Source organism: Oryzias melastigma, linkage group LG5 (assembly GCF_002922805.2).
Source record: "Oryzias melastigma strain HK-1 linkage group LG5, ASM292280v2, whole genome shotgun sequence".
Lineage (NCBI taxonomy): Eukaryota > Metazoa > Chordata > Actinopteri > Beloniformes > Adrianichthyidae > Oryzias > Oryzias melastigma.
The window spans coordinates 31,757,790-31,781,812 of NC_050516.1; the positions used below are offsets into that span (position 1 = coordinate 31,757,790).

At 39.3% G+C, this 24,023-nt stretch overlaps 3 protein-coding genes across 4 annotated transcripts; all 3 read right to left on the bottom strand.

Annotated features, from left to right (window-relative positions):
* Nucleotides 1-3,801: 3,801 nt before the first annotated feature.
* Nucleotides 3,802-5,319, bottom strand: LOC112145542 (caveolin-2-like). Its single transcript, XM_036211757.1, has 2 exons — nt 4,462-5,319; nt 3,802-4,308 (listed from the first exon to the last, which is right to left on the bottom strand). The coding sequence occupies exons 1-2, from the start codon at nt 4,644-4,646 to the stop codon at nt 4,131-4,133; spliced, it is 363 nt and encodes a 120-aa protein (XP_036067650.1). The 5' UTR covers nt 4,647-5,319; the 3' UTR covers nt 3,802-4,130.
* Nucleotides 5,320-7,892: 2,573 nt separating this feature from the next.
* gpr61l (G protein-coupled receptor 61-like) lies at nt 7,893-11,610 on the bottom strand. Its single transcript, XM_024269675.1, has 2 exons — nt 11,475-11,610; nt 7,893-9,648 (listed from the first exon to the last, which is right to left on the bottom strand). Exon 2 carries the CDS (start codon nt 9,594-9,596, stop codon nt 8,301-8,303), a length of 1,296 nt encoding a protein of 431 aa, XP_024125443.1. The 5' UTR covers nt 9,597-9,648; nt 11,475-11,610; the 3' UTR covers nt 7,893-8,300.
* A 98-nt stretch (nt 11,611-11,708) lies between these two features.
* Nucleotides 11,709-23,680, bottom strand: parp3 (poly (ADP-ribose) polymerase family, member 3). Of its 2 annotated transcripts, none has more exons than XM_024269673.2 (11): nt 23,520-23,680; nt 23,174-23,367; nt 22,978-23,103; nt 19,798-19,977; nt 19,580-19,718; nt 17,943-18,166; nt 16,663-16,818; nt 16,481-16,567; nt 16,224-16,401; nt 15,997-16,140; nt 11,709-11,845 (listed from the first exon to the last, which is right to left on the bottom strand). In XM_024269673.2, the coding sequence occupies exons 2-11, from the start codon at nt 23,354-23,356 to the stop codon at nt 11,793-11,795; spliced, it is 1,470 nt and encodes a 489-aa protein (XP_024125441.1). In that variant the 5' UTR covers nt 23,357-23,367; nt 23,520-23,680; the 3' UTR covers nt 11,709-11,792. The 2 variants fall into 2 exon arrangements, with proteins under 2 accessions (XP_024125441.1, XP_024125440.1); XM_024269672.2 differs by lacking the exon at nt 11,709-11,845 and adding an exon at nt 11,879-12,733.
* Nucleotides 23,681-24,023: the final 343 nt, after the last annotated feature.

Below are 24,023 nucleotides of genomic sequence, written 5' to 3' on the forward strand. Positions count from 1 at the left end.
AAAAAAAAAAAAAAAAAAAAAAAACGTTTTCTGTTGGAAAGGCTGGTGCTAGTGGTCTATTTTACATAAACACTAAGTCTTTACGGTTGATTTTTTGCTTTTATTCGGGTTGTTAAATAGCAAATCAATTACAGTTTAGAAAATCTAATCAGTTTTGATCAGGCTGAATATGACAATAGTTTATTAATATGTGGAATTTGAAAAAAAATTATCTGTGGACAAGAAAATTGGTCATTTATTGTCTGAGTTAGTCATTAAAAAAGTACTGACTAGCACATTCTGTAATTCTACCAATTCTCCTGCAGAACAGAGGCTTGGTTTGCATAGCCGGTGTAGGTACCATATGTGCTCGGCCTGCAAGATCGGCTCGGGGGCTTGGGACTTGATGATATGTAAGATTGCGATTGGTCCAGACCACTGGACCACCATCACGTGACATAGGATATGACACACATGCACCATTGCGACCATTGAGAACTGAGGAGGTCCGAACAAGTACGGAAAGAATCACTAAAGGGGGCGCAATATTTGCAATCAACCGTAAAAACCTTGACAACAAAACAATCCGATCGAGGAGAATCATCATAGGATAGAATTGTATTTTAATAGAGAGAAATCAGGTTGGGAAGCGTGAAGTTTGTGCTAAAGTGGGTGCTAGCAAGTAGTATGGTAGCACATGTGGTTCCCTACCCTGGTAGTAAGTCAGACCTGCTCCCGGTGCATGTTGGAGTCTATGCCAGGGAGAGGAGAGTTCATCCGATAGTCGAACCTCAGATCCTGAAATAACAGTGCGGTTTCTGTCCTGGTCGTGGAACAGTGGACCAGATCTACACCCTCTCCAGGGTGCTGGAGGGTTCGTGGGAGTTCGCTCATCCAGTCCATAAGGGTTTTGTGGATCTGGAGAAGGCATTCCACAAAACTGTGGATGGTGCTCTGGGAGTATGGGGTCTGGGGAGTCTTAATTAGGGATGTCCGGTCTACGTACAACCGGAGCAGGAGCTTGGTTCACATAGCCAGCAGTAAGTCAGACCTGTTCCCGGTGCATGTTGGACTCCGGCAGGGCTGCCCTTCATCACTGGTTCTGTTCATAGTCTTTATGGACAGAATTTCAAGGCGCAGCCAGGGGCTGGAGGGGATCTGGTTTGGGGACCACAGGAATTTATCTCTGCTCTTTGCAGATGATGTTGTTCTGTTGGTTTCATCAGCCCATGACCTCCAGCATGTATTGGAGCGGTTTGCGGCCGACTGGGATGAGAGTCAGCTCCGCTAAGTTTGAGGCCATGGTTCTCGACCGGAGAAAGGTATTTTGATCTCTCTCGCTGGGTGGAGGACTTTAAATATCTTGGGATTCAGGAGTGAGGGTGGATTGGAGCAGCGTCCACCTTGATGCGGTTGCTGCACAGGTCTGATGTGGTGAAGAGAGAGCCGAGTCAGAAAGCAAAACTCTCAATTTACCGGTCGATCTTCATTCCAGTACTCATGAGCTCTCAGTCAGGACTGGCAGAACGAGATCCTAACCACAAGCAACTGAATCTCGGGAATCTGGTCCAGAGGCCTCCCTGGAGAGATGTTTTAGGCATGTCCCACTGGACGGAGCCCTGGGGAACATGCTCCACTGGCCTGGGAAAGCCCCGGGGTCCCCCAGAGGAGCTGGAGGAAGTAGCCGAGTAGAGGGAAGTCTGGGACTCTTTGCTTAGACTGCTGCCCCTACGACGTGATTCCTGATGAGTGGAAGAAGATGGACGGATGGAGATAGCGACACATTCTGTAATTCTACCAATTGATGTTGTGTAATTTGGTTGCGGCTCAGATGCAGCTTGTATTTGTTCTGTTAATATTTTGACACCGACACCTTCAGAGTATAAATCTATGCTTTAAGAAATGTGTGATGACAGAAGGAAACAAACATTGCCAGGAGGATTTTATGTGTCAAAATTGATACATGTTCAGATCCACGAGCAGTGAGCCGTTTAGAGGTGGTCTGTTTTTCAGTTAAAATCTCCATTTTTCCAGGACCAGTCTTACGATATTGCTTAAATTGACCTGCTTGAGCAGCATGCCAGGAAAAAGCTTTGCCATCCAAAAGGAGCATTAGAGGAAAATTTAATTTTGTCAGTTTGATTGGCACACTAAAAATCTATCTGCAGGTCGGTGCGCTGCGTGCATTCAAATGTCCTCAGGATTCAGAACTGTTGTGTGAGTGCACAAAGTCAGGAGTGCACGCTCTTTCTGTGAGATGTATAACATTAAGGGACATGAATGGCTTATATTAATCTCAATTATGGATAAACCACACACAACGTGATGTTTGTTCCCAGATGCATTCCTTTGATGAACCGTTTGCTCAGGAAACACTGGGTTTGTTATTCCTTCAACGAGAACAGCAGAACAGAGAAAGTGCAATTTGCTTCGGGTAAATTAAGAAACTCATCTGAGAAATGGTGAGAAGTTGTTTAGAGAATTGATCTCATTTAATAGGGAAGAAAACTTTGCAACAACCAAAGAAAGCAAGAAAAAAACATTCTAACAAACCCGTTCACAAAATGCAAACAGCACGTAAATCAAAAAGTAGTTTATACAAATAGACTGTTAGTTGATAAAAGTAAAAGCAAATCTTATTTTTTTTAAAGAATTATGCATTGGCCCTAAACCACTTCTGTAACACAGCGGTGGAGCTATCATGGTTTGCTAGGGTTTTGTGCTTTATTGACTGTTTTAATTTAAAAGTTGAAGCTAGTTGTTGATTATTTGTTCTCCACATTTGACCCATTTCCTGGGGGAGTGGTGAGCTGCAGACACAGCCGTGCTCAGAAACCATTTGGTGGTTTAACCCCCCAATCCAACCCCTTAACGCTGAGTGTCAAACAGGGAGTCATTGGGTCTCATTTTTAGAGTCTTTGGTCTGACTCAGCCTTGATTTGAACTCATGACCTTCCAATCTCAGGGCAGACACTCCACCACTAGGCCACTGAGCTGGTTCCAGCCTGCCTGATCCGAGCTGCTGCTGCCAGTCTCTGGGCAACTTGTCTTTGGATGTTTCTCTACCACCATTTTCCTTTTGGATCAATAAAGTTTATTGTCTGGTCTTGTTTATATATAAAACAGTAAACCTACATCCTATCATGTGGTCAATGACGGTTGGAATATTTGTGTGAGAAACATTCCCCCATTTGAAAATAAAACACTTAGGTAATTATTTTATTTAAGACTCATCATATCAGCCCAAAACGAAATGCATGAAACCCATCTTATTTAAATAACTTGTATTTTCTCATAAGAAGAGATCAGTTCTGTTGTTACTCTTCATAAAAGTTTAATTTGACCATCACAAAACTCGTGCAATGAGTTTTCTACTGAACAGGACGAATGCTAAACCCTGTCAGACATAGGCTACACATTATGCAGCAAAAAAAGGAATCAATGACATAAATTCGTTTTCACTGCCTGCAATATTGATAACTAAAATGTTTATATTAAATATTCCATGAAGACAGCTCACCGAGCTGACCAGCATAATTACACTCTGCTGATTACAGAATAGAATAGAATAGAATAGAATAGGAATAGAATAGAATAGATCAGGACAGAATAGAACTAAATAGAATAAAATACAATAGAACAGAGAAGAATAGAGCAGAACATAATAGAATATAACGGAATAAAATACAATTTAAAAGAATAGGATAGAATGAAAAGAATAGAATACAATAGAATAGAACGGAATAGAATAGATCAGAATAGAAAAGATAGTACCAAATAAGATTGAATAGGATATAATAGAATAGAACTAAATATAATAGAATAGAAGGGAATAGAACAGAATGTAACTGAATAGAATAGAATAGAATGGAATAGAAGGGAATAAAATAAAAATGTATAGAACGGAACTGTATTTATCCCAAAAAGGAGAAATTACCTTGTTACCAATGCACTATAAGACAATAAATAATGAGCCAATGTCTCTCTTGGACACAAAGACTCACATTTTGATACATATTAGTTTTCTGTTGTCGCTTTTGTGTTTGATTTATGAAAAAACTATCCTTGGGGGGATGTGGTCTTGGAACACGAGAGGAAATATAAGGAATATTAAGTGATTTGTTGACTTTGTCTCTGATAAAACAGTTTTTTTACCCACAGTCTGAACATCTGCTTCCACCACCTTCTGTGAGATGTACCCTGATTTGCCCACAGCACTTCCCAACGCTGCTAAAGAAAGGACTGATAAAAATATTCAGTATGCTGGCCCACACAGCCTTGATCCAGTGCATATAGATGTGAAGAAGCTGCAGACAGGGCATGATGACCCTGAAAGGAGACAAAGGGGAGAAGAAAACACAAGCTCATTTCTGAACCACTGTGAATAAACCACGGACTCCACTCCGGTTCTGACCATTTCCTGATTTACCAACAAGAAAGAGAACCGTCTTTTCCTGCCTTGTGTCAGTGTAACAGTCGTACCAGATGTGGAGGCAGCTGAGCATGGCAAAGAGGACCCCCGCCGCCAGGGACATGGGTACAGCCAACAGGAGAGACAGGAAGCGGTAGCACCACAGCCTGGACACCTCGAACAGGGCGTGACTCCCCAGCCAAACTCTATCAAAGCTCCGCACGGAGGGAGGTTCTGCTATCACATCCTCAAACATGACCTCGACAAACACAAACACAGAATGAAGGGCTTGGTGTGCATGCAGAGGGGCTGCAGAAGCTTGGAACTGAGATGTATTTCTGCAGCATTGATTTAAACAATACAACAAACACAGTTAATAGAAATGTGCATTTAACATTTGTTCGTTCCTTTGCTGATGATTAGTTACCTTCAGGTTGCTGTTGGTTCCTTTGGGATCCCTGCTGTGAATCGTGGACCAATCACCATTTTGGGTGAAGTCCACGTCTTCTGAAAGTACATCCACCTTCACCTCCATCGTTCACACTGATGTCTCAACTTCTGGTCCTCCGCTGAGCCGAGCTATGCTTCTAGTGGCTTCCACGGAAGACTTTGGATTGAGCGGCTGGAGGCTGCTTTGTTGCTGACACCCATGTGGAACATTGTCCACTGATGACTGCCACGACTCTTTCCAGAAGGCAATTATTGGCAGCACGAGTTACATACTGCAGAGTCTCATTTACATCTGTGTGAGAAATATGCAACACTTCTGGGAAGACAAATCTGTCCTGACTTCCCCACAAGTACTGCGAGAGTGAAGATGATCCCTTGGAGCGCTTTGTCATTGTCTGGCGCAGCCATTAAACAAGCCTCACTGAACGCATGGTAACAGGGCTTTAGACCATTAAAACGCCTGCTGCTCGATATTTCAATCTACTTTTCTTATCGTCCTCTGCAAATGTTTGACAGAGCATCACATTTCCTAAATGATTACATAACAATCAAGACTAAAATAATCAAATTCCTGTTCAGTGATCAGGATGACAGCATCAATTCTACACACTTTAAAACTTTATCAATTAGATCAAGGAAGCGGTAACTCTGCTTGATTTCAAATAATCTACTGACCATTGGGATTTCAGTTTAGAGTTCTGCATTATAACTTGTTATGCTTTAAATATTTCATGCATTGCTTAAGAGTTTACAATATCCATCAGAGCAAATGTAATCTGAAGCAAACATCTCTTTCTTAAAGATTGATGCTTAAAGATTTATAAATATGTCAGATAACAGATAGAGACATTCACTCGCCCATAGCACCCTCTAGTGGGCCCAATATGGTGAGAATAAATACATTTCATGTACTGTCTTTTCCATTCAGGCTTTGTGCCTTATTTATATATCTGCAGCTGTGATGTTGAGAGTGTCTCTTTATGTTTTTCATATGTTTAAGATATAAATCTATATTCACCACACTGTTACGAACAATTTAACAAATATAAAAAATTTAATAACTGAACTATTGTAGATTATACATATTAATCCATTCATCCATCTTTTTCCGCTCATCCGGGACCGTGTCGCAGGGGCAGCAGTCTAAGCAAAGATACCCAGACTTCCCTCTCCCTGGTCACTTCCTCCAGCTCCTCTGGGGAGGCGTTCCCAGGCCAGCAGAGAAACATAGTCTCTCCAGCATGTCCTAGATCATCCCTGGAGCCTCCGTCCAGTGGAACATGTCCGAAACACCTCCCCAAGGAGGCATCCAGGAACTATCCGGACCACATGCCCGAGCCACCTCAACTGGTTATTCACAGCTAAAAATATTCAATCACCTAAAATGTTATTTTTAAAGAATGTAAAATATGACCGGAGAAAGGTAGTTTGCCCTCTCTCGGTTGGTAGAGTGCTCCTGTCTCAGGTGGAAGACTTTAAATATCTTGGGGTTTTCTTAATGAGTGAGAGAAGATCAGAGCGAGAGATCGACGGGCAGATTGGAGCGGCGTCTACCAGTATGCGATCATTGCACCGGTCCATTGTGGTGAAGAGCGAGCTGAGGCAGAAAGCAAAGCTCTTAATTTACTGGTCGATCCTCGTTCCAGTATTCACCAATGGTCATGACCGAAAGAACAAGATCCTGACCACAAGTGGCTGAAATGAGTTTCCTCTGGAGGGTTGCTGGGCGTTCAGTCAGAGATAGGGTGAGAAGCTCAGAGTAGAGCCCCTTCTCCTCCACATTAAGAGGAGCCAGTTGAGGTACGCTCAGGCATCTGGTCCAGATGCCTCCCTGGAGAGGTGTTCTGGGCATGTCCCACTGTGTAAAGGCCCCAGAGAAAACCCAGGACACGCTAGAGAGACTACATCTCTCAACTGGCCTGGGAATGCCTCAGGGACCCCCAGAGGAGCTGGAGGAAGTGACCGGAGATAGGGAACTCTGGGCATCTTTGGTTAGACTGCTGCCCCCGCGACCCGGTCCTGGATAAGCAGAAGAAGATGGATGGATGTGACAAATTTGATTATGAAAAATTATTTTGTGCTAATTTAAGAGCTGTTAAAACAGACCGGTAAAGCAGGTAGCAGGAGATGAACATGATCGAAGGGTTAACTAAACAGTTGGCCTTTCGTAACATGTCACGTAACAATGAAAACAGGGATTTCTTTAGTTTCCAACGAGCTGCAGTTGGAGTCTTGTCTCACTAGTTTAGCAGGATGTCTTTGAATTGACTCCCACATATCAACCTCAAATCAAGTCGAGTTCAATGTCTCTTCTAATCTGCTCCAAGCAAAGGAACCTGATGTGTAAGAAGTTGACCAGAAACGCTTGCGCAACGCTTTCAAGAACGACCAGAGTAACAGTTTGAATCTTTTTAAATGTCTTTCTGAAGTTTTCAAAAGAATGAGTTTTGCAAATCAGTAAAATACATGATAAAAAAGTGTTTTAAAGAAAAATTGCCATATCTAAGTAACCACGTTTTTTTCCAAGAGCATCAATGTGTACTTGGCTGGGCAGCCAACAGTTTATAGGGGAGTGGAGAGCATTTTAGTAAGTGACATTCATATCACAGAAAGGTGTTTGCTATTATTTGCTGTAACCACACGACTCTGTCTTTTCTGGACTAATCCACACAAAAGAGGCCATAAAAGAGCACTTTGTTGCTGCTCTTAGTGCAGTATCCAAGCAGTGGTGATTTCCATTGTGAACTCCCTATCTTCACTGCACTGTTCCCTTGTCACCATCGCATTAAGGGGCTAATTTTATACCTTCATACTGGACTCAGTCATAAGCCAGTGTCTGTCTGAATTGAGGCATGGCTCTTCACCTCAGTTAGCCCACTTCATTCAGGATTTAACACAGGAATAAATAAAATGGTTCTTGCAGCTGAGTGAATCATATCTTAACTCCATAATGATGAAGGATTATGTAAATTATACATCGTTCTGTGTGTCAGCTGGAACTCTACAGTATAATCTGCTGAAAGAAGCTTGTCATACGAAGTACTAGGAAGGGTTTAATGATAGAAGAGAATCACAGCACGCTGCTTTATTATAAAGTAGTTCTTTGATCATAAAAAGGCTTTTCAACGCTTTAACAAATTTGAATTTGGACACTAATAGGATATATTATACACACGTGCATCATTAATCACCTGAAAGATTACGATGAGACAAACTCACATACAGACAGAACACAAATCAAAGTGTTTAAAGTACAACACAACACTTTGTTTTAGATAAATCCAGAGTACACCTTTACAGTAATTGGTCATACTCTATGGTGAATGAATTGGAAAAGTTTAAACTGTAGCTCAGTATGTGTATTCATTCAAAGATGGGTGACAGCCTATTTCTCAAAAATACCTGCTCAGTAAGTGCAGAACAGGAACGATTTGGTTCCATGATTTGCACTGTTCAAAGTCTAAGCCTGCTCCTCTGGCATTTGCCCGGGAATCTTGTGAGTTTGGTTTTCTGCGTTTTTGGGACTTGAGTTAGCACAACTTGAATGAGTTTCCGATGAGCTGGTGGTTCTTTGAATAAACTGAAGGAAGTTTTCCTGAAACGAGCCCTCTTGGCTGGATGCCCCAATCTCAACCGGTTGGGTCATGCAACAACGTCGAAACTTCACTAGCTCATCTCTGATTTGTCTGTTCAGCATTCCATAGAAGAATGGGTTCACTGCAAACGAGGAGTAAGCAAGCCAGTTGACTGCCTCCTCCAAGTCTCCAGGGCTCTTCATGGACCCTGTAAGGGACATTTGCAGATGGAAAATGAAAAAGGGCAACCAGCAAACTAAGAACTGGCCAACTATGAATGCCAATGTGAGAGCAGCTTTGCCTCCACTGAAGGCCCTCTCTGGGGACAGTCTTTGGGGTAAAGTGCGGGTGGTGGTGATGATGGTAGTCTGGCTGTTGATGGAGTCTGACCGATCTTTGGCAGGACTTGCATCTGCCCATGTTGGCACAGCGGGGACTTGCTGCAAAGCTGCAGAGCGAGCTACTTTGTACACAGCACAGTAAACAGAAAAAATTACCACCACAGGAGCAACGAAGCAGATCACACAAAACAGAACGGCAAAGACTCCTCTCAGGCGACTGTGGCTCGCATGCAGAGAACAATGAGAAGCTGCAATGGAGCTCTGATGACCGTAAGCTGGCCAACCAAAGAGCGTTACTAAAGCCAAGAGAAGAGACTTTAACCAGATCAAGAGCATGACACCAATAACAAGGTTTATGGTCATTTTGACTTCATATCGCATGGGGTGTACAATGTAGAAGTATCGTTCCACACTGATGGCTGTGATGGTGAGAATAGACAAACAAATGAGGAAAACATTGAGAAAGATGTAAACTTGACATTCCAGAACAGTGAAGACCACAGTGGCAAAGAAGGGTGAGCTGGAGATGATTCCTAAAGGCATGAGGAGGATGGCACACAGCAGGTCCACGGCACAGAGGTGACACACAAATGCAAACCTCTTTAGGTGGGGGGCGCGAGCAATAGCCACCATCACGCCAGTGTTGGCCAACAACGCTATGAGGTTGAGTGTTACCATGCAGAACAACCCAAACAAGTCTTTTATTTGAGACTGGGAGCTTGTGACGACGCCCACATCAGAAGGCACTGTGGGATGGGGCCCAAATAACCCAGTGGAAAAGTTTGAAATTGAATGATCAGAGACGGAAGTTATCATGGAGCCAGTCTTGTCAGCCATCATTCCTCCACTCTGTCCTCCATCTGCATCTCAGATGTTCACACATGTGGGTTTCCTGTGTTCACAAAAGAAAATAAACCATACTGATTTTTATCAATACAACACATAGCATTTGTTTAAACCTGGGGTGTCAAACTCATTCTAGTCCAGGGACCACATTCAACCTGTCTGATCTCAAGTGGGCCGGACCAGTAACATAATATCAAAACAACCAACTTGTTATCTGTGGGTTTGTCTTTTTCTCAATTGGAAAATATCCCTCAAACAATCTAGTACCATAATCACTCATTATCTTTTTGATAACAGCATTTGGGTAAATGTGGTGTCACACCTGATCATTTTTATCGCAACTTAACATCGGTGAAGCTGACAGAGAACCTAACTGCATCTCACCAAGACGTGGCATGCATTTGCAAAGAAATACTGTTTATTTCTTGATCTCTTGTTATGCCAGTATGTCTTTTCCTTTGCTTCCCCTAGTTGCAGAATTGCCCATTGCAGCCATTTCTGTAACCCTTGTGCTGTCCTACGTATGTTGACATTGGGAGTGGGGTCATCTGGACCCCAACAAGACAGCGTGCTGAACTTTTTAAGATTTTCGATTGTCACTGGTGTCCATGTTAGACATGAAATTCTGTCCACATTTGTCGTGAGATGGATAACACATCAATGTAAGTAAGGCTTGGGTCATCTGGACCCCATTAGATGGCACAAGGTTCTATAGCCATAGATTGCCACAGGAATGGGCTTGATACCCCCCCAACATCCTAGTAATTTTTATCTTCATGACTGAGCCGGACTAAACCATCTGGCGGAGACCGGATGTTTGACACCCCTGGTTTAAGCTATTACCAAAAAGTAACTGACCTGCCACTGGTAAATTAAATCAGGTAATAAGCATATTTCACTTTGATCATTTACATGCTATGTCTTGCAATAAGAATCCCAATACCAAGAAGAACCTTAAACTATCTTTAGTAGTAATGTATGTTCATAACACGAGTTGTATGTACACTAATAATTTCTAGAATCTTTAGGATCTTGATCACTTTTGATGCAAATATGCATCAAACATTCAGCTTCAAAATTACCTTTATTTAGCATCTACTTGAAAGCAAAAAAACTGAAAATTCTTTTCAATAGCTAGAAATACTGTAAATGTAGGTGTTAAATAAAGCTCAGGAAGAAGAACCGCTGATAACGCTGCAATAAAATAACGTATTAAAGACAATGTAATAAACTAGTTAGCAGTCAGTAATGACATTCAAGCCTTAATTACAAAAAATGATTAAATGAAAATTCAGAGAAAAAATGATCTCCAAAGAAATGTTACAACTAGAAACAGTTCTCAGTTTTACCATCCTTTACTTCTTCAAGCTAAACATTGCAAGTGTCTTCATGTGCAATACAATCAATCCACAGAAGTTTATGTTCATAAAAACATGTCAAACACAGGATAACTAGCATTAAGAGATATTGCCTGAAAGGGAGTGGGAGGAAGCGAACTTATATAATCACACCCCCGCTCAACCACCATTTCCTTTATCCGGTTCGTAACTAAAAATCCGATATTTATTTATTTCCACCATAGATTCAGGCTATTAGGAATCTGTAAGTAACAATAAATCACATGACTATGCAAGTAGATATAACACTATTTCACACTATCACTGCACATGCAGGTCTATTATCAAAATTCAGACAAAATGTGCTCATCATTAATATAAATAAAGTATAAAAACATAAAAGAATAAAAACGGTTACAGAGTTTAATTTTTTTAAATCATATTTTAGGGCTAATATTTCAAAGAAAAACCACGCAGAACAAAAATATAAACAAAAACCATTTAAAACGTAAGTAATTTTAACTGAAGTACTTACCCAGAGTTCAGCTTCACTGTTTGCTTTTGTCCAACCAGACAAAATTCCAGGTCAAATCCCACATAATGAAAATATATCCAAGTAAGATTATCGTTATTTCTGAGGTACGCAGAAAATAATGATCCAAACAGGCGTTGAAGTCATGAAGATCACAAATTCCAAATCTTGACTTTTATGTAAATTCCTGATTACTTCTTTAATGACTCCTCCTTCAGTTAGACTTTCCTCCTTATCTTCAGCTGTGTGGCACCGACTGTCACACATTGTGACTCTGGTGGTTTTTTTCCTTTGCACATCAACACAAGCTCCTCTGTTCCTCTACAGCACCATCCCTTCCTGGGTCCTACACTCCACCTCCTCAAAAGCATCGTCTACACACACAAGCACAAATACATTCTATTCAGTTAAGAATAATAATGTGGATGATCAGTTTATTTAGGAATTAAAGTGATCACAGTGTAAATATGCATGTACCTTCACTTCAAATGCAGCATTTTATTTTATTTTTTTACAGGAAACTTTGGATTTGTAACATCTCTCAAAACATCACATACATCTTTTCTGCAACCACAAAGAGCCCCAATGTTGTTGCAATGTACTGTAGAGTTACAATTACTTCAAATGTTTTCAAAGACATGCTGCATGCAAAGATCCCAGAAACATTTTTCCTTCAAGTGAATAACTCTTGAATTAAAATCCACAGGTATTCAAAGAAGAAATCAATATTATCCCATCTGCTCCACACCGCAGACTGAAAGAAGCCAAACCATTCTTAGTCGGACATGCTAAATAAAGGACATGCTGCAGCATCAAACTACAGGAAAAGTGCAAATGTAGCGGAGTTTAGACATCTATATAAATGTGGCACTACAGTGCAGTTACAATCTCTTCATTAGAATTATTATTTCTAGTTTATGCAACACAAGAAGTACCAGCAGCATCATGCTGGAAGGCACAGAAGAGAATGAGGCTTTAGGGTCATGGCAGACAGTTTAAAGAGATGGTCAGGTACATCGAGGATCACTGCAGTATATCTATCGCTCTGGAGGAAGATCCTTCCGAAGTGCTCGGTTCTGATTCAAATCAATGACGCGTGTTGATCTCCAGCAGGAAGCGAAGGCGACACTGGCTTTCTTTGTAAATGAGATATTCACTGTTGGAGAAGGAGCTGTCGGAGAACTGCCGCTGCTCTTTGGGTTTTCCCTGTGGAACGGCGACCTCTTTACCCCCCAGGGTGATGGTAGTGTCTTTAGAGGGATCTGTAATCAAAACCGTTAGTTTGCTCCAATCCACAAATGTCTGATTTACATGATATGACTTGTCGATGAAAATTAAAACCTGCAGCTTCTGCCGGACGACAGATCATCTACCTGCAGCTTTCTCAAGACAATGACGATGCATTTGAGGACAGATCCATTTCAATAAGCTTGAATGTTGTCAGTCTATTTTCGTAATTCAGTTTAATAAGTAAATATATGGATTGCACTCGTTTGGATAGTATTTTACTACATTTTGACCTTTTTTTGTATATATTCTTTGACAAACTGAACAGATTGGAGACCAAGGTTGATGTTCTGTCTGCCCGCGTGTATCGCATCAAAGTCCTCCTTGGGAAGCTGAGAACCATCTCGGAGGGAATTACAGCTAAACTTGGGAGGAAACCACAAAAATTGACTCGATCAGTGAATATTCCGCCATAAAGCAGCACCTGGACATTCAGCAGGCAGACAGAATCTGTGTCTGCATGTATCCAAACAGTCATTTCTAATCAGGAACCGCCGAGCCAAGGGCACACTCCCTTGGACAGAACCAAAACAATCTGCTGAAGCCCGTTGTCATGGAAACCTGCAATCCTCCCCTCTTCATGGCCCTTTCCCTAGATTTCAGCGCCTTGGCTGGACGGTTGGGAGTCCGTTTGTGTGAACCTTTTCGTCTATGTTACATGTTGATGTATTTCTGCTTATACTTCAATCTCTTCCATTCTACTGTGACATACATTGAAGATCCTTGATTTTTGGCATCGCCCCTGTACCCTCCTCATGTGTCTTTTCTGACGATTAGCGCCGCCAGATTTGCATGGCTGTGGCCCACCATTGGGCAATATGTCTTGGATATGTTGCCTACCAGTTTCCCTTGGGATTAATAAAGTATGATTGATTGATGTTTCTAAAAATGTGATTCCTGTGGTTCCTCATTGTATTTGTGGTTCAGCTTTCACAATCTTTCACATTTTGCAGATTTTTTTTCTGTGTAATTTTGTATGATTTTTTCTTTTTGCACGGCTGTTCACCTTGTTAATCAATCTCCTCTCTATGTCGTGTGTCCTGTACAAAATGAGCTCAGTGTGACAAATCTACAAACAGTTATGTGAAAAAATGAATGCACCCTCATTAAATAATCATCACTGTTTTAAAAATGTTCATATATCAATGTCCGGTTTCATTTTGAAAAGTTTCCAAAAAAGAAAGTGATTTAATAAAAAATTAAACTAAAACATTACTATTATTCTACTTACAGAAAAAAAGATCTGGAAAAAAACAAAAAATCATTTTTTTAATAGAGGTCAAAGTTTGGACCTTATACCTCCTATTAGCTATTTTTGCCTTTAGCTGAAAAAGCATAATTGAGACACCGTTTTGTGGCATCTAGCAGTCCCTTAAATATGTCTAAAGTGGGAAGTGTCTAGACCAGGGGTCTGCAACCTGCAGCTCCAGAGTCACATGTGGCTCTTTTTCACTTCCATTTGCGCTCTGGTTAAAGAAAAATAAAGTTTTTAGCTTTTAAAAACCAACGGTACTGACCTATGGAAGCGTTTGTGACTCATAATTTAAAATAAAAGTCAATACTGGAAATGCCATTTCATTTTCAGATTGTACCTGCTCACTGTCCCTCTGCTTTGGTTTGTGCTGTCGGCTTCAAAAAACAAACAAAAAAAAAACACCAGTTAATTGTAGATGAAAGGATACATTTTCTTCCTCTTCCTTCCTTTTTTCCCTTTTCTCTATATACAGTAAATCAATGAGAACAGGATGTAGTTTGCACAAACCAAAGCAGAGGAGGAGGAGCGAGCACTCACGTCATCATCGTGCGCCCCTTGGAACTGCTAACTCAAACTAATTTATGAGACACTTATTGTGCGGCAGAATGTGAAAACGAAAAAGCAATGTTCATTGGCTTTGTCACTTTAATTGTTACATAATAAGCGGTGACGAAGAAGAAAATGAAAAAGCAGTTCTATGAATTTATTTATCATCTTATTTAAAGAGACAAGTATTGCAGGTACATTTTGAAAACGAAGACGCATTTCTGATAATCCATTTTAATTTTCAAATTTGATATTTCTTATTGAATTTTGGTACAAATTTACCAGAGAACTTTGTGAAAATTAAATATCAAATGCCATTTTCTTTATCATTATAATCATGTCACAGAATGAGTCGTGTTGAAGAAGAAAACTAAAAAGCAGTTCTGAAAATTGCTTTTTCATTTTATTTAAGAGACAAATAATGCAGTTACACTGTAAAAGGAAAAGGCATTTCTGTTTATGCTTTTTATTTTTAAAATTTGATATTTCTAATTGAATTTTGGTAGAGAATTACTTAAAAACTTTTTGAAAATGAAATGTCAAATGCCATTTTCTTTATAATTTTAATTAAGTTACAGAATGAGCGGTGTTGATGAAGAAGAAAATGCAGTTCTGATAATTGCTTTTTAATTTCATTTAAGAGACAGGTAATGCAGGTACAATGTGAAAATGAAACAGCATTTCCAGTATTGACTTTTATTTTAAATTATGAGTCACAAACGCTTCCATACTGATCAAAAACATTTTAGTTATCAGATTTTTGTGTGCCGTGTACGACGGAAAATAAATCGGTAGTCAGAAACCTCATCCAGAAGTAAGCAAACTGGTTTATAAAATGGATTTTCTATTTTTCTATTTTTTCTTCATATTTACGTTTTATTCATGTACAATAAGTTATTTTTTTATTTACCACAATGCTAGCATGAACATAAATACAATTGTGTCTTATTTTTCTGAAGGATGCAGTGGGACTTTGTGGCTCCTGGTGGGTTTTGCTCCGTGACAAATTGACCCAAATGGCTCTGTAAGTCCTGAAGGTAGCAGACCCATTGTCTAAGCTTAAGCAGAACTTATATTCTTGTTAAATAACATAATACTGTTTTTTTTTATGAAGGGTTGAATTACAAGAGAGAAAATGAGATGTCGTAGATGGAACCCAGTACAGTACAAGTTCTGATCACTTTCGTTTTACAGAAGCTCTAAACTCCAGCCGACGATCCCAAAAGTACCAACTTCTGATCTAGAGACCATGGTATCCTTTGGAATGTCCAAAAACTTCTTTCGACTCACATCAGAACACAAAAGCTAAGATAAAACTGCACTTATTAAACTGAATTACCAAAAACAAAACAATTGAAAGACATTCTAATTTATTGAAATGTACTTGCATGAACAAATACATTTTACTGTCTGAAATAGGTCCAGTGACTACAGTACCTGGTTCCACTCGACCCCGTGCCACCACGCTATCAAAACCTGAGGGGGCTTTCTTCAAAGAGGACTGATCTTCGGTAATGGTGTGCTCTTTTCCGAGTGCGACCTCGCTCAGAAACATCACCCCTGTTCGGTTTGAAGTGCGCACTAGAACATGTGAAAAAAGAGGAATTCAGTACACATTTAAATTCACTGTTCTCGTCTAAAAGAAATGACATCCGTGGTCTCACCGTAACATATAGACTTGCTGTTCTCTGATGCAAAGTAGATCCCTCGACCGACACGGCCTCCTGAGTGAGGCATTATCCTCAGACCGCTCTTCAGAATCGCTGCAACCACGGCTATGTTTGTGCCGTGCCACAGAAGACGGCGGTTTTCCAGCGAGTCGTGCTCGGCAAAACGCTCCGCCTACAGGATGGAAGGAGAATTACAGCGGTGGGGAAACTGCTCTTTTGTACTACATCTGGAGTTTCTATGTAGGGCCTACCTCCATGTCTCTATCGACCTCCCACACATTTACAATTGTCGGGTTATAGTATTTGTCAGAAGTGGCTTTAAGGTAGGTCTCGATGATCTTTGTAAACCAAACAGAGACGGTTACAGAACACATGATAGACAAAGAATAGGATGACTAAAAGGATTATGGGCATTTGTATCAAGACACAATACCTTATATGTTTTAGACTTTTTGTCCAGTAAACTGAGTTTGCAGTTGAGAGAGGCGTAATCCTGGTCGAGCTGATGAGGAACTTTTTCGATCATCTCCTCCTGAGCCTTCTCAGTTTCAGACTTCAGAGTCTGAGCTAGCTCAATGTCGGCTAGCACCTGGGCGAGACAGAAATACAACGGTTCAGAGACACGCCTAAACCATTCCAGTCATTTTCATATCAGAGATTTACAAATATAACTAATGATGATGCTAGGGCTGTCACGATTACTAATCGAAGACTAATCAACTATTAAAATAGTCGACGACGAATCCAATAGTCGAATAGTAATTACTTTATATTATATGGAGTCAGAGTGTAGTAAAATTGAAAGTTATAAATGGGATTATGCTAATGTTTTGGACTACTTTGGCATTTATTAAGGTTTTTTCGACTGTTTTGGAGTTAAGCTAATTTTTCAGCTACATGCTAGCTATTTTGGCTAATTTGGGTTTTTTGTTTTTTTAGGCTAATTTGGGGTTTAGCTAATATTTTCTATACATGCCAGCTTTTTTGGAAAATTTAGGATTTTTTGTTTTGTTTTTTAGACAATTTTGGAGTTTAGCTAATATTTCAGCTGCATGCTAGCAATTGTGGCTAATTTAGGCGTTTTTTTGTTTTGTTTCTCTTATGCCATTTTGGAGTTTAGCTAATATTTCATATAAATGTCAGCTTTTTTGGATGACTTAGGCTCTTTTTATGTTTTAGACCGTTTTGGAATTCAGCTAATATTTCAGCTGCATACTAGCTCTTCTGGGTAATATAGGATTTTTTTTGTTTTTTAGGCTATTTTGGAGTTTAGCTAATATTTTAGCCGTATGCTAGCTGTTTTGGCTAATTTTTTGACTTTTTCAGTTTTTTGGGCTAATTTGGATTTTAGCTAATATTTTTCCTCAGCTTCAGTGATCTCAGCTATTAGCTTTAGCGATTTTGGCTATCTACTTCAACATTTTTAGCTATCAGCGCTAGCATTTCCAGCAGCCAAATTCATCTTACAGCATCCACACTAACATTAATGCAGGTAATGTTATATATCTAGTTTTTAGTTAGTTTGTATCCACTTTGCGCATGACCCGATTCGTCGACTAATCCGAAAAAAATAATCGGGGATAAGGCAACTGTTAAATTGAACGTTTGTAGCTGCACTAGTTGATGCCACACTCTTCAATAATCACTTTGCTAATAGTAACAAGCAATACACACTTTATACAAGTTGATGAAAAACAGATTTCTCCCTCTTACCATAAGCATCTCTTTTTTTTTCTCAATGATCTCTTTGGTGCTGATGACTGGGGGCCTGTTCCGGCCAAAGTTGTGAGGAATTGTGGTGAAAAACTTGGAGGAAAGTTCTTCCAGACGATTTCTTTGGTTGGGTGTGTTCATGGCTGCCTCAATCTCCTCTAAAACCTCAAAGCCCTTTGCAATTTGAACCTTACTCAGTTTGCCCAAAGGCATCTTTTTGATATCTGTATGATGACAAACAAACACAGATCAAAATCAAGTGGGTATAACTTCTAATTTGTTTTTTCTTGAAAGTAAAGAATGTCAGAAAAGGGGTTTTAATTTAGGGTGTATTCAGACTGGAAAATAGGGGTGTAACGGATCACAAAACTCACGGATCGGATCGTGTCACAGTTTTAGGGTCACGTTCAGATCATTTATCAGATCAGTAAAAAAGAAAAAACAAGAAGATTAAAGCCTAAAATTACTTTTTTGAAAAGTTTTAGAACATATATTTGAAAAAAAAGTACTTCAAAGCATAAATATACACTCACACATCTTTGAACTTTAAACATAAAACTGTAAAAACACAGTTTTTGATTACATTTACATGTCTTGAGACCCAATCTACAAATTTGGGGAGATTAAAAATGCTGAAGATGCCATTTTTCTCTTCCCCCATCCATGTGTCCTAATTAAATCTTAAATGAAAAAGTTAAAATTAAACTTTCATTAATTTTTTGGTAATTCATCACAGTATTTAAACTAACTGTAGGAACATTTAAATATTTCAAATAATGATTATTACCCGTATGTGCAGGTGAGGCACTGCCATGCGCGCTTTTCCTGAGGACTTTTTGATTCCTTCAGCTTGCCATACAGTCTGTTAACCTGAAGCTCCCACTGCATGTGGGAGGAGCTTCCATCACAAACTTTGTCAGGGGAAGGGAGTACGGCAAGCCAAAAGGATCAAAAATCGCCAGGAAAGGCAGGCATGGCAGTGCCTCACCTGCACTACAGATAATAATAATTGTTGGAAATATTTAAATGTTCCCACAGTTAGTTTCAAAACTACAATTAATACCAAAAAAAAAATTACATTTTTCATTTAAGATTTAATTTGGACATTAGGGGAGGGGGAGGGGCAAAGGGAAAATTGCAAATTAAGGATTATTTTCGTTTGTAAATTTGGTCTCCAGACATGTAAATGTAATCAGAAAACTACATGTTTTGCATTTGAAAAAGATTTGTGAGTGTATATTCATGCTTTGAAGTACTTTATATGTTTTCTCATATATATGTTTTAATGCAGTTTATCAAAAAAGCAGTTTTAGGCTTTTATTCTCGTGTTTTTTTACTGTTTTGGGTTTTTTTTTAACTGATATGTAAAATAATCCAAACCGTGAATTTTGTGATCTGCTGCACCCTTACTTTACATTACAACACACTTGTCCTTTCTTCAAAAACAGTTAAGATAAATCCCCACACAGGCCACTGAACAGGTACACTTGCATTATAAACGTATGCTTTAAAATATTGCATATATCCTGAGCTGTGTTGGGTTTTTCTGCCCAGTGAGTACACAATTCACCAGTTATATAACACATACTAAATATTTCCCAGAACTTCAGATAGAAAGAGAACCGAGAGCCCTTTACCTAAGTTCATGCACTCCATTGCTTCCTTAAACATGTCATTGCTGAAAATGAGTGAAATCAGCTTCTGGGTGGCTTCATCGAGGGTACAAGGCAGGACGTTTTTAGACACTGTGGCTGCTTTTCCATCAACGCTGTCAACCTTGGGGGAAAAAGACAGAAGATGCAGATGAATCTGGGGAAACATCCACAGAGAACATCCTGAAGACCAGAGCACTTGCCTTGACCTCGGCATCCTCCTCTCCTTCCACCTCGATCAGAGTGTATTTCCCAGGATGAGTGACAAAGTTGCTCCTGTTGCTCCAGTCGTTTTTGGTCTTGTCCTTAAACTTTTTCTCAAAGTCCTTGACAGCTTTCTCAGGCGTATCGAATGGGTTGAGTTTGTCTTGTCCGACTTCACCCTGAATTTGCATGAAGGGACAGTCAGGTGCACATTTAAAGAGGAAGGGGTGAATTATAACGAGAAACTGACACTCTTTAGTGCAATAAACATTCCAAGAGCAGCTGGTGATATTTTGGATTTGAGTAATAAACATATTCATAGGGTAAAAACTAAACTAATGTGTGGTGGGCAGCAGGTATTTAACCTTTTGGAACCAGGGGCCTAAAAGACTTCTTACTTATCTGGTTTCATTTTAATCCGCACAAACTCAACTATGTGGCACTAACTTTATCTTATCTGTTTTATGTTGTAAAAAAAATAAATAAAAAAATCACAAACATTCCAGCAGGAAGTAAGCCACATGTGGGTCTGTTCCCCTTCCATTGTGGCTCTCTGGCTAAAGAAAAATAAAGTTTTTGCTTTTAAAAACTAGGTAAAAAACCTTAGATTTTTGTGCACCATGGAAAATCAATCTGAAGTCAGAAAGCACAACCAGAATGAAGGGAAACTGGATTTTATTGTTTATGAACAATATTTACGTGTGTTTTATGGATTGAGAAATACAGTAAAAGTCTTAATTGGCTGATTTATGTTTTGAGTTTCGTGTATTTGATCTACCACAAAAGGGGAAATAAACTTGTTTTGTATTTTTAATTATTAGTATTACATCACAGTACATGCTATTACATTCTAATTATAATGTATTTTATTTTGAAAGGAAATCATGTGAACCTCTGTCAGAAGTTATAAACTGTTTCATATTTTAAAAAAAGGGTATTTTCTCTTTGTATTTATGCTTATTATTAATATTATATTAAAAAAGTTCATTTTTTATCATAATGGCAGCATTGACATAAATTCAAATCTGTGTCTTATTTCTCTAAAGCACGTGTCAAAGTCGAGGCCCGGGGGCCGGATCCGGCCCTCTGGGTGATTCTATCCGGCCCTCCAGATCATTTTATTTTATTATTAATGACCCGATGTTATCTTGTGCTCATTTCTAACTTTTATAACTTTGACTACATATATATATATATATATATATATATTTATTGAGAGTAAAGTATTGAAAGTTTTTAAGGTTTAAGTTGATTTATTCTGGAAAAATATTCCTGCCGTTTTATTATTCATAATCATGTTAAAAGGTTACAGTTTTAGAGTTTTAAAAATTGGCATTTTGCTAGCTTTTTGGACTATTTTGGCATTTACTAAGATTTTTTTAGGTTATTTTGTAGTTTAGCTAATATTTCAGCTACATGCTAGCTCTTTTGGCTAATTTAGGATTTTTTTGTTTGAGGTTTTTAGGCTAATTTGAAGTTTAGCTAATATTTCAGCTAAATGCTAGCTCTTTTGGCTAATTTATGATTTTTTTTCAGGGTTTTGGGCTATTTTGTAGTTTAGCTAATATTTCAGCTGCATGCTAGCTGTTTTGGCTAATTTGGGTTTTTTTTGTTTGAGTTTTTTAGGCCAATTTGGAGTTTAGCTAATATCTTAGCTACATGCTAACTCTTTTGGCCAATTTAGGATTTTTTTTCAGCGTTTTAGGCTACATTTGAGTTTAGCTAATATGTCAGCTACATGCTAGCTCTTTGGGCTAATTTGGGATTTTTTGTCAGTGTTTTAGGCTTCTTTTGAGTTTAGCTAATATTTCAACTACATGTTAGCTATTTTGAGTTTTTTAGGCCAATTTGGAGTTTAGCTAATATCTTAGCTACATGCTAGCTCCTTTGGATAATTTAGGATTTTTTTCAGTGTTTTGGGTTATTTTGGAGTTTTGCTAATATTTCCGCTGCATGCTAGCTGTTTTGGCTAATTTAGGAATTTTTTTTTGTTTTGTTTTTTTAGGCTGTTTTTGAGTTTAGCTAATATATTAGCTACATGCGAGCTATTTTAGCTAATTTAGGGTTTTTTTCAGTGTTTTGGGTTATTTTGGAGTTTAGCTAATATTTCAGCTACATGCTAGCTCTTTTGGCTAATTTAGGGTTTTTTGTTTGAGTTTTTTAGGCCAACTTGGAGTTTAGCAAATATCTTAGCTACATGCTAGCTCTTTTGGCTAATTTAGGATTTTCTTTTCAGTGTTTTGGGTTATTTTGGAGATTAGCTAATATTTCAGCTACATGCTAGCTGTTTTGGCTAATTTAGGGTTTTTTGTTTGAGTTTTTTTGGCCAATTTGGAGTTTAGCTAATATTTCAACTACATGCTAGCTATTTCGGGTAATTTTGTTTTTTTCCCCCTGTTTTGTTAAGCTATTTGGGAGTTAAGCTAATATCTCAGTCGCATGATAGCTGTTTTGTTTAACTTAGTGATTTTGTTTTTAATTTTTTAAGGCTAATTTTGCATTTAACTAGTATTTTAGCTATCTTTCAGCTTCACCGATTTCAGCCTCTTCAGCTGTCGGCAATAAGATCTTCAACGGCCAAATTCAGCTTACAGGATTTACACTAGCATTTTGGCAGGTAATGCTATATATCTAATTTTTTCATTTAGTTTAAAGTTAACAATAGTTAAGATGTGTGCTTTACATCCAGTATGCGCGTGACCCAATTAGTCAACTAATCTGAAAAAAGTAATGAGTAATTAGTTGACTATTAGCATAATGGTTTGTGGCAGCACTAGTTGGCATGGAGCATCCCATCATCCATTTCTTTATGCTCTCCTGCTAGCTTACAGCCTCTAAAGACCCCAAGCTAACATTAGCAGTGCAACAAAAATGGTGAGCAATAATGGAGTTATGTAGTCGTACAGTTTAGATCCAGATTCCAGCTCAGACGAGGAAAACAGGGACGTTTATGGATCTATTCGTCTGTAAGTGGGTGCATCGGAATGGAGCAGAGCAGGAAGCTTATGGCTTGCCGTAGTAACTTGTTCCTCACACTTGTAAGCTTTTCTAACTGCATTATTTTGAAACGCAATGATTAAATGTTCAGTTTTTAAGCTTTATTTTCATTATAGATGTTCTTCATCGTCAGAAAAATCTCAACATTTCCTCAGATTTTAAACGAAAGTGAATCCACTTACCACTCTCCCCCATCTGTTCCACGAATAAAACTTTTTTTTTTCTTGAACGACCTGGATAATATAAAACTTGTTGTTGTTGTGACCTATGTTGGTCTGGTTCAGCATGCAGGCGTAGTCCTCATACACCTGATGAACACAGAACCTCAGTTTGAACCATAAAGTCATGAAGGATAGTGAGGTTTGAAGGTGCACCCACCTCGCCGTGGGCCAGAGGACAGTGTTCATCCACACTCTTCCTGCCTTTATTCTGCGGCCCTGCAGCCAGGAGCGCCTCTTTCGCGGAGGTGAAGGCATCCTTGGGTTGGGGCGTCTCGGGCTCCTCTTTCACCTTCTTCCCTCCCGCTTTGGCGGCAGCGGCAGCTCGTCTCTTCGGAGCCATGTTGGTCAGACCTGCAGACACGGCGGACCCGGAAATGCGCGGACATGCTCAGACATGCCCACCGAAACGACCCATCCTCTCAAACCAACCCTCAGGGGGATGGATGAGCTCACCTCCTTACGACCGTCGTCACGTGACACAACTTTGCTGAACCTTCACTCACCTTTTAGCGACACTCGCAGCGGTTAAAGAGGAGCTTCTCCGTCCTGAGGAGGACACTTTAGGCAGGTTACAGCTGTGGCTGTGAATGAACGTCCAGGACACGAACCGGAAACACGCCGTGAACGGAGGGCGGGGCCTTACTGTACTTTGTTGATCTTCTACTTTAATTCGGACGTTGGCAGTCAGACTGTTGTCGCCCTCTAGCGGCAGAAGCGGGTAATGCATGACCTGTTCCTCTGAAGTGGAGTGAAGGAAGGCAGGTGTACTCAGGCTTCATAAAGAAATAAATGATGGAGAAATACACAATATATATTTATTTATTTTTCTAACTCACATTGTTACACCACTTTCAAATATTTTCATTTTTTGCTTCAATAAGTAAGTCACTCAGAAATGTAGAAAACACTAAATGTGGTCTGTATTATTACAATGCAAATACCTACCATAATAAAACAGTAAAATTACATTCTAATGTAATGCTTAATTAACTTAATTAATACTCCCA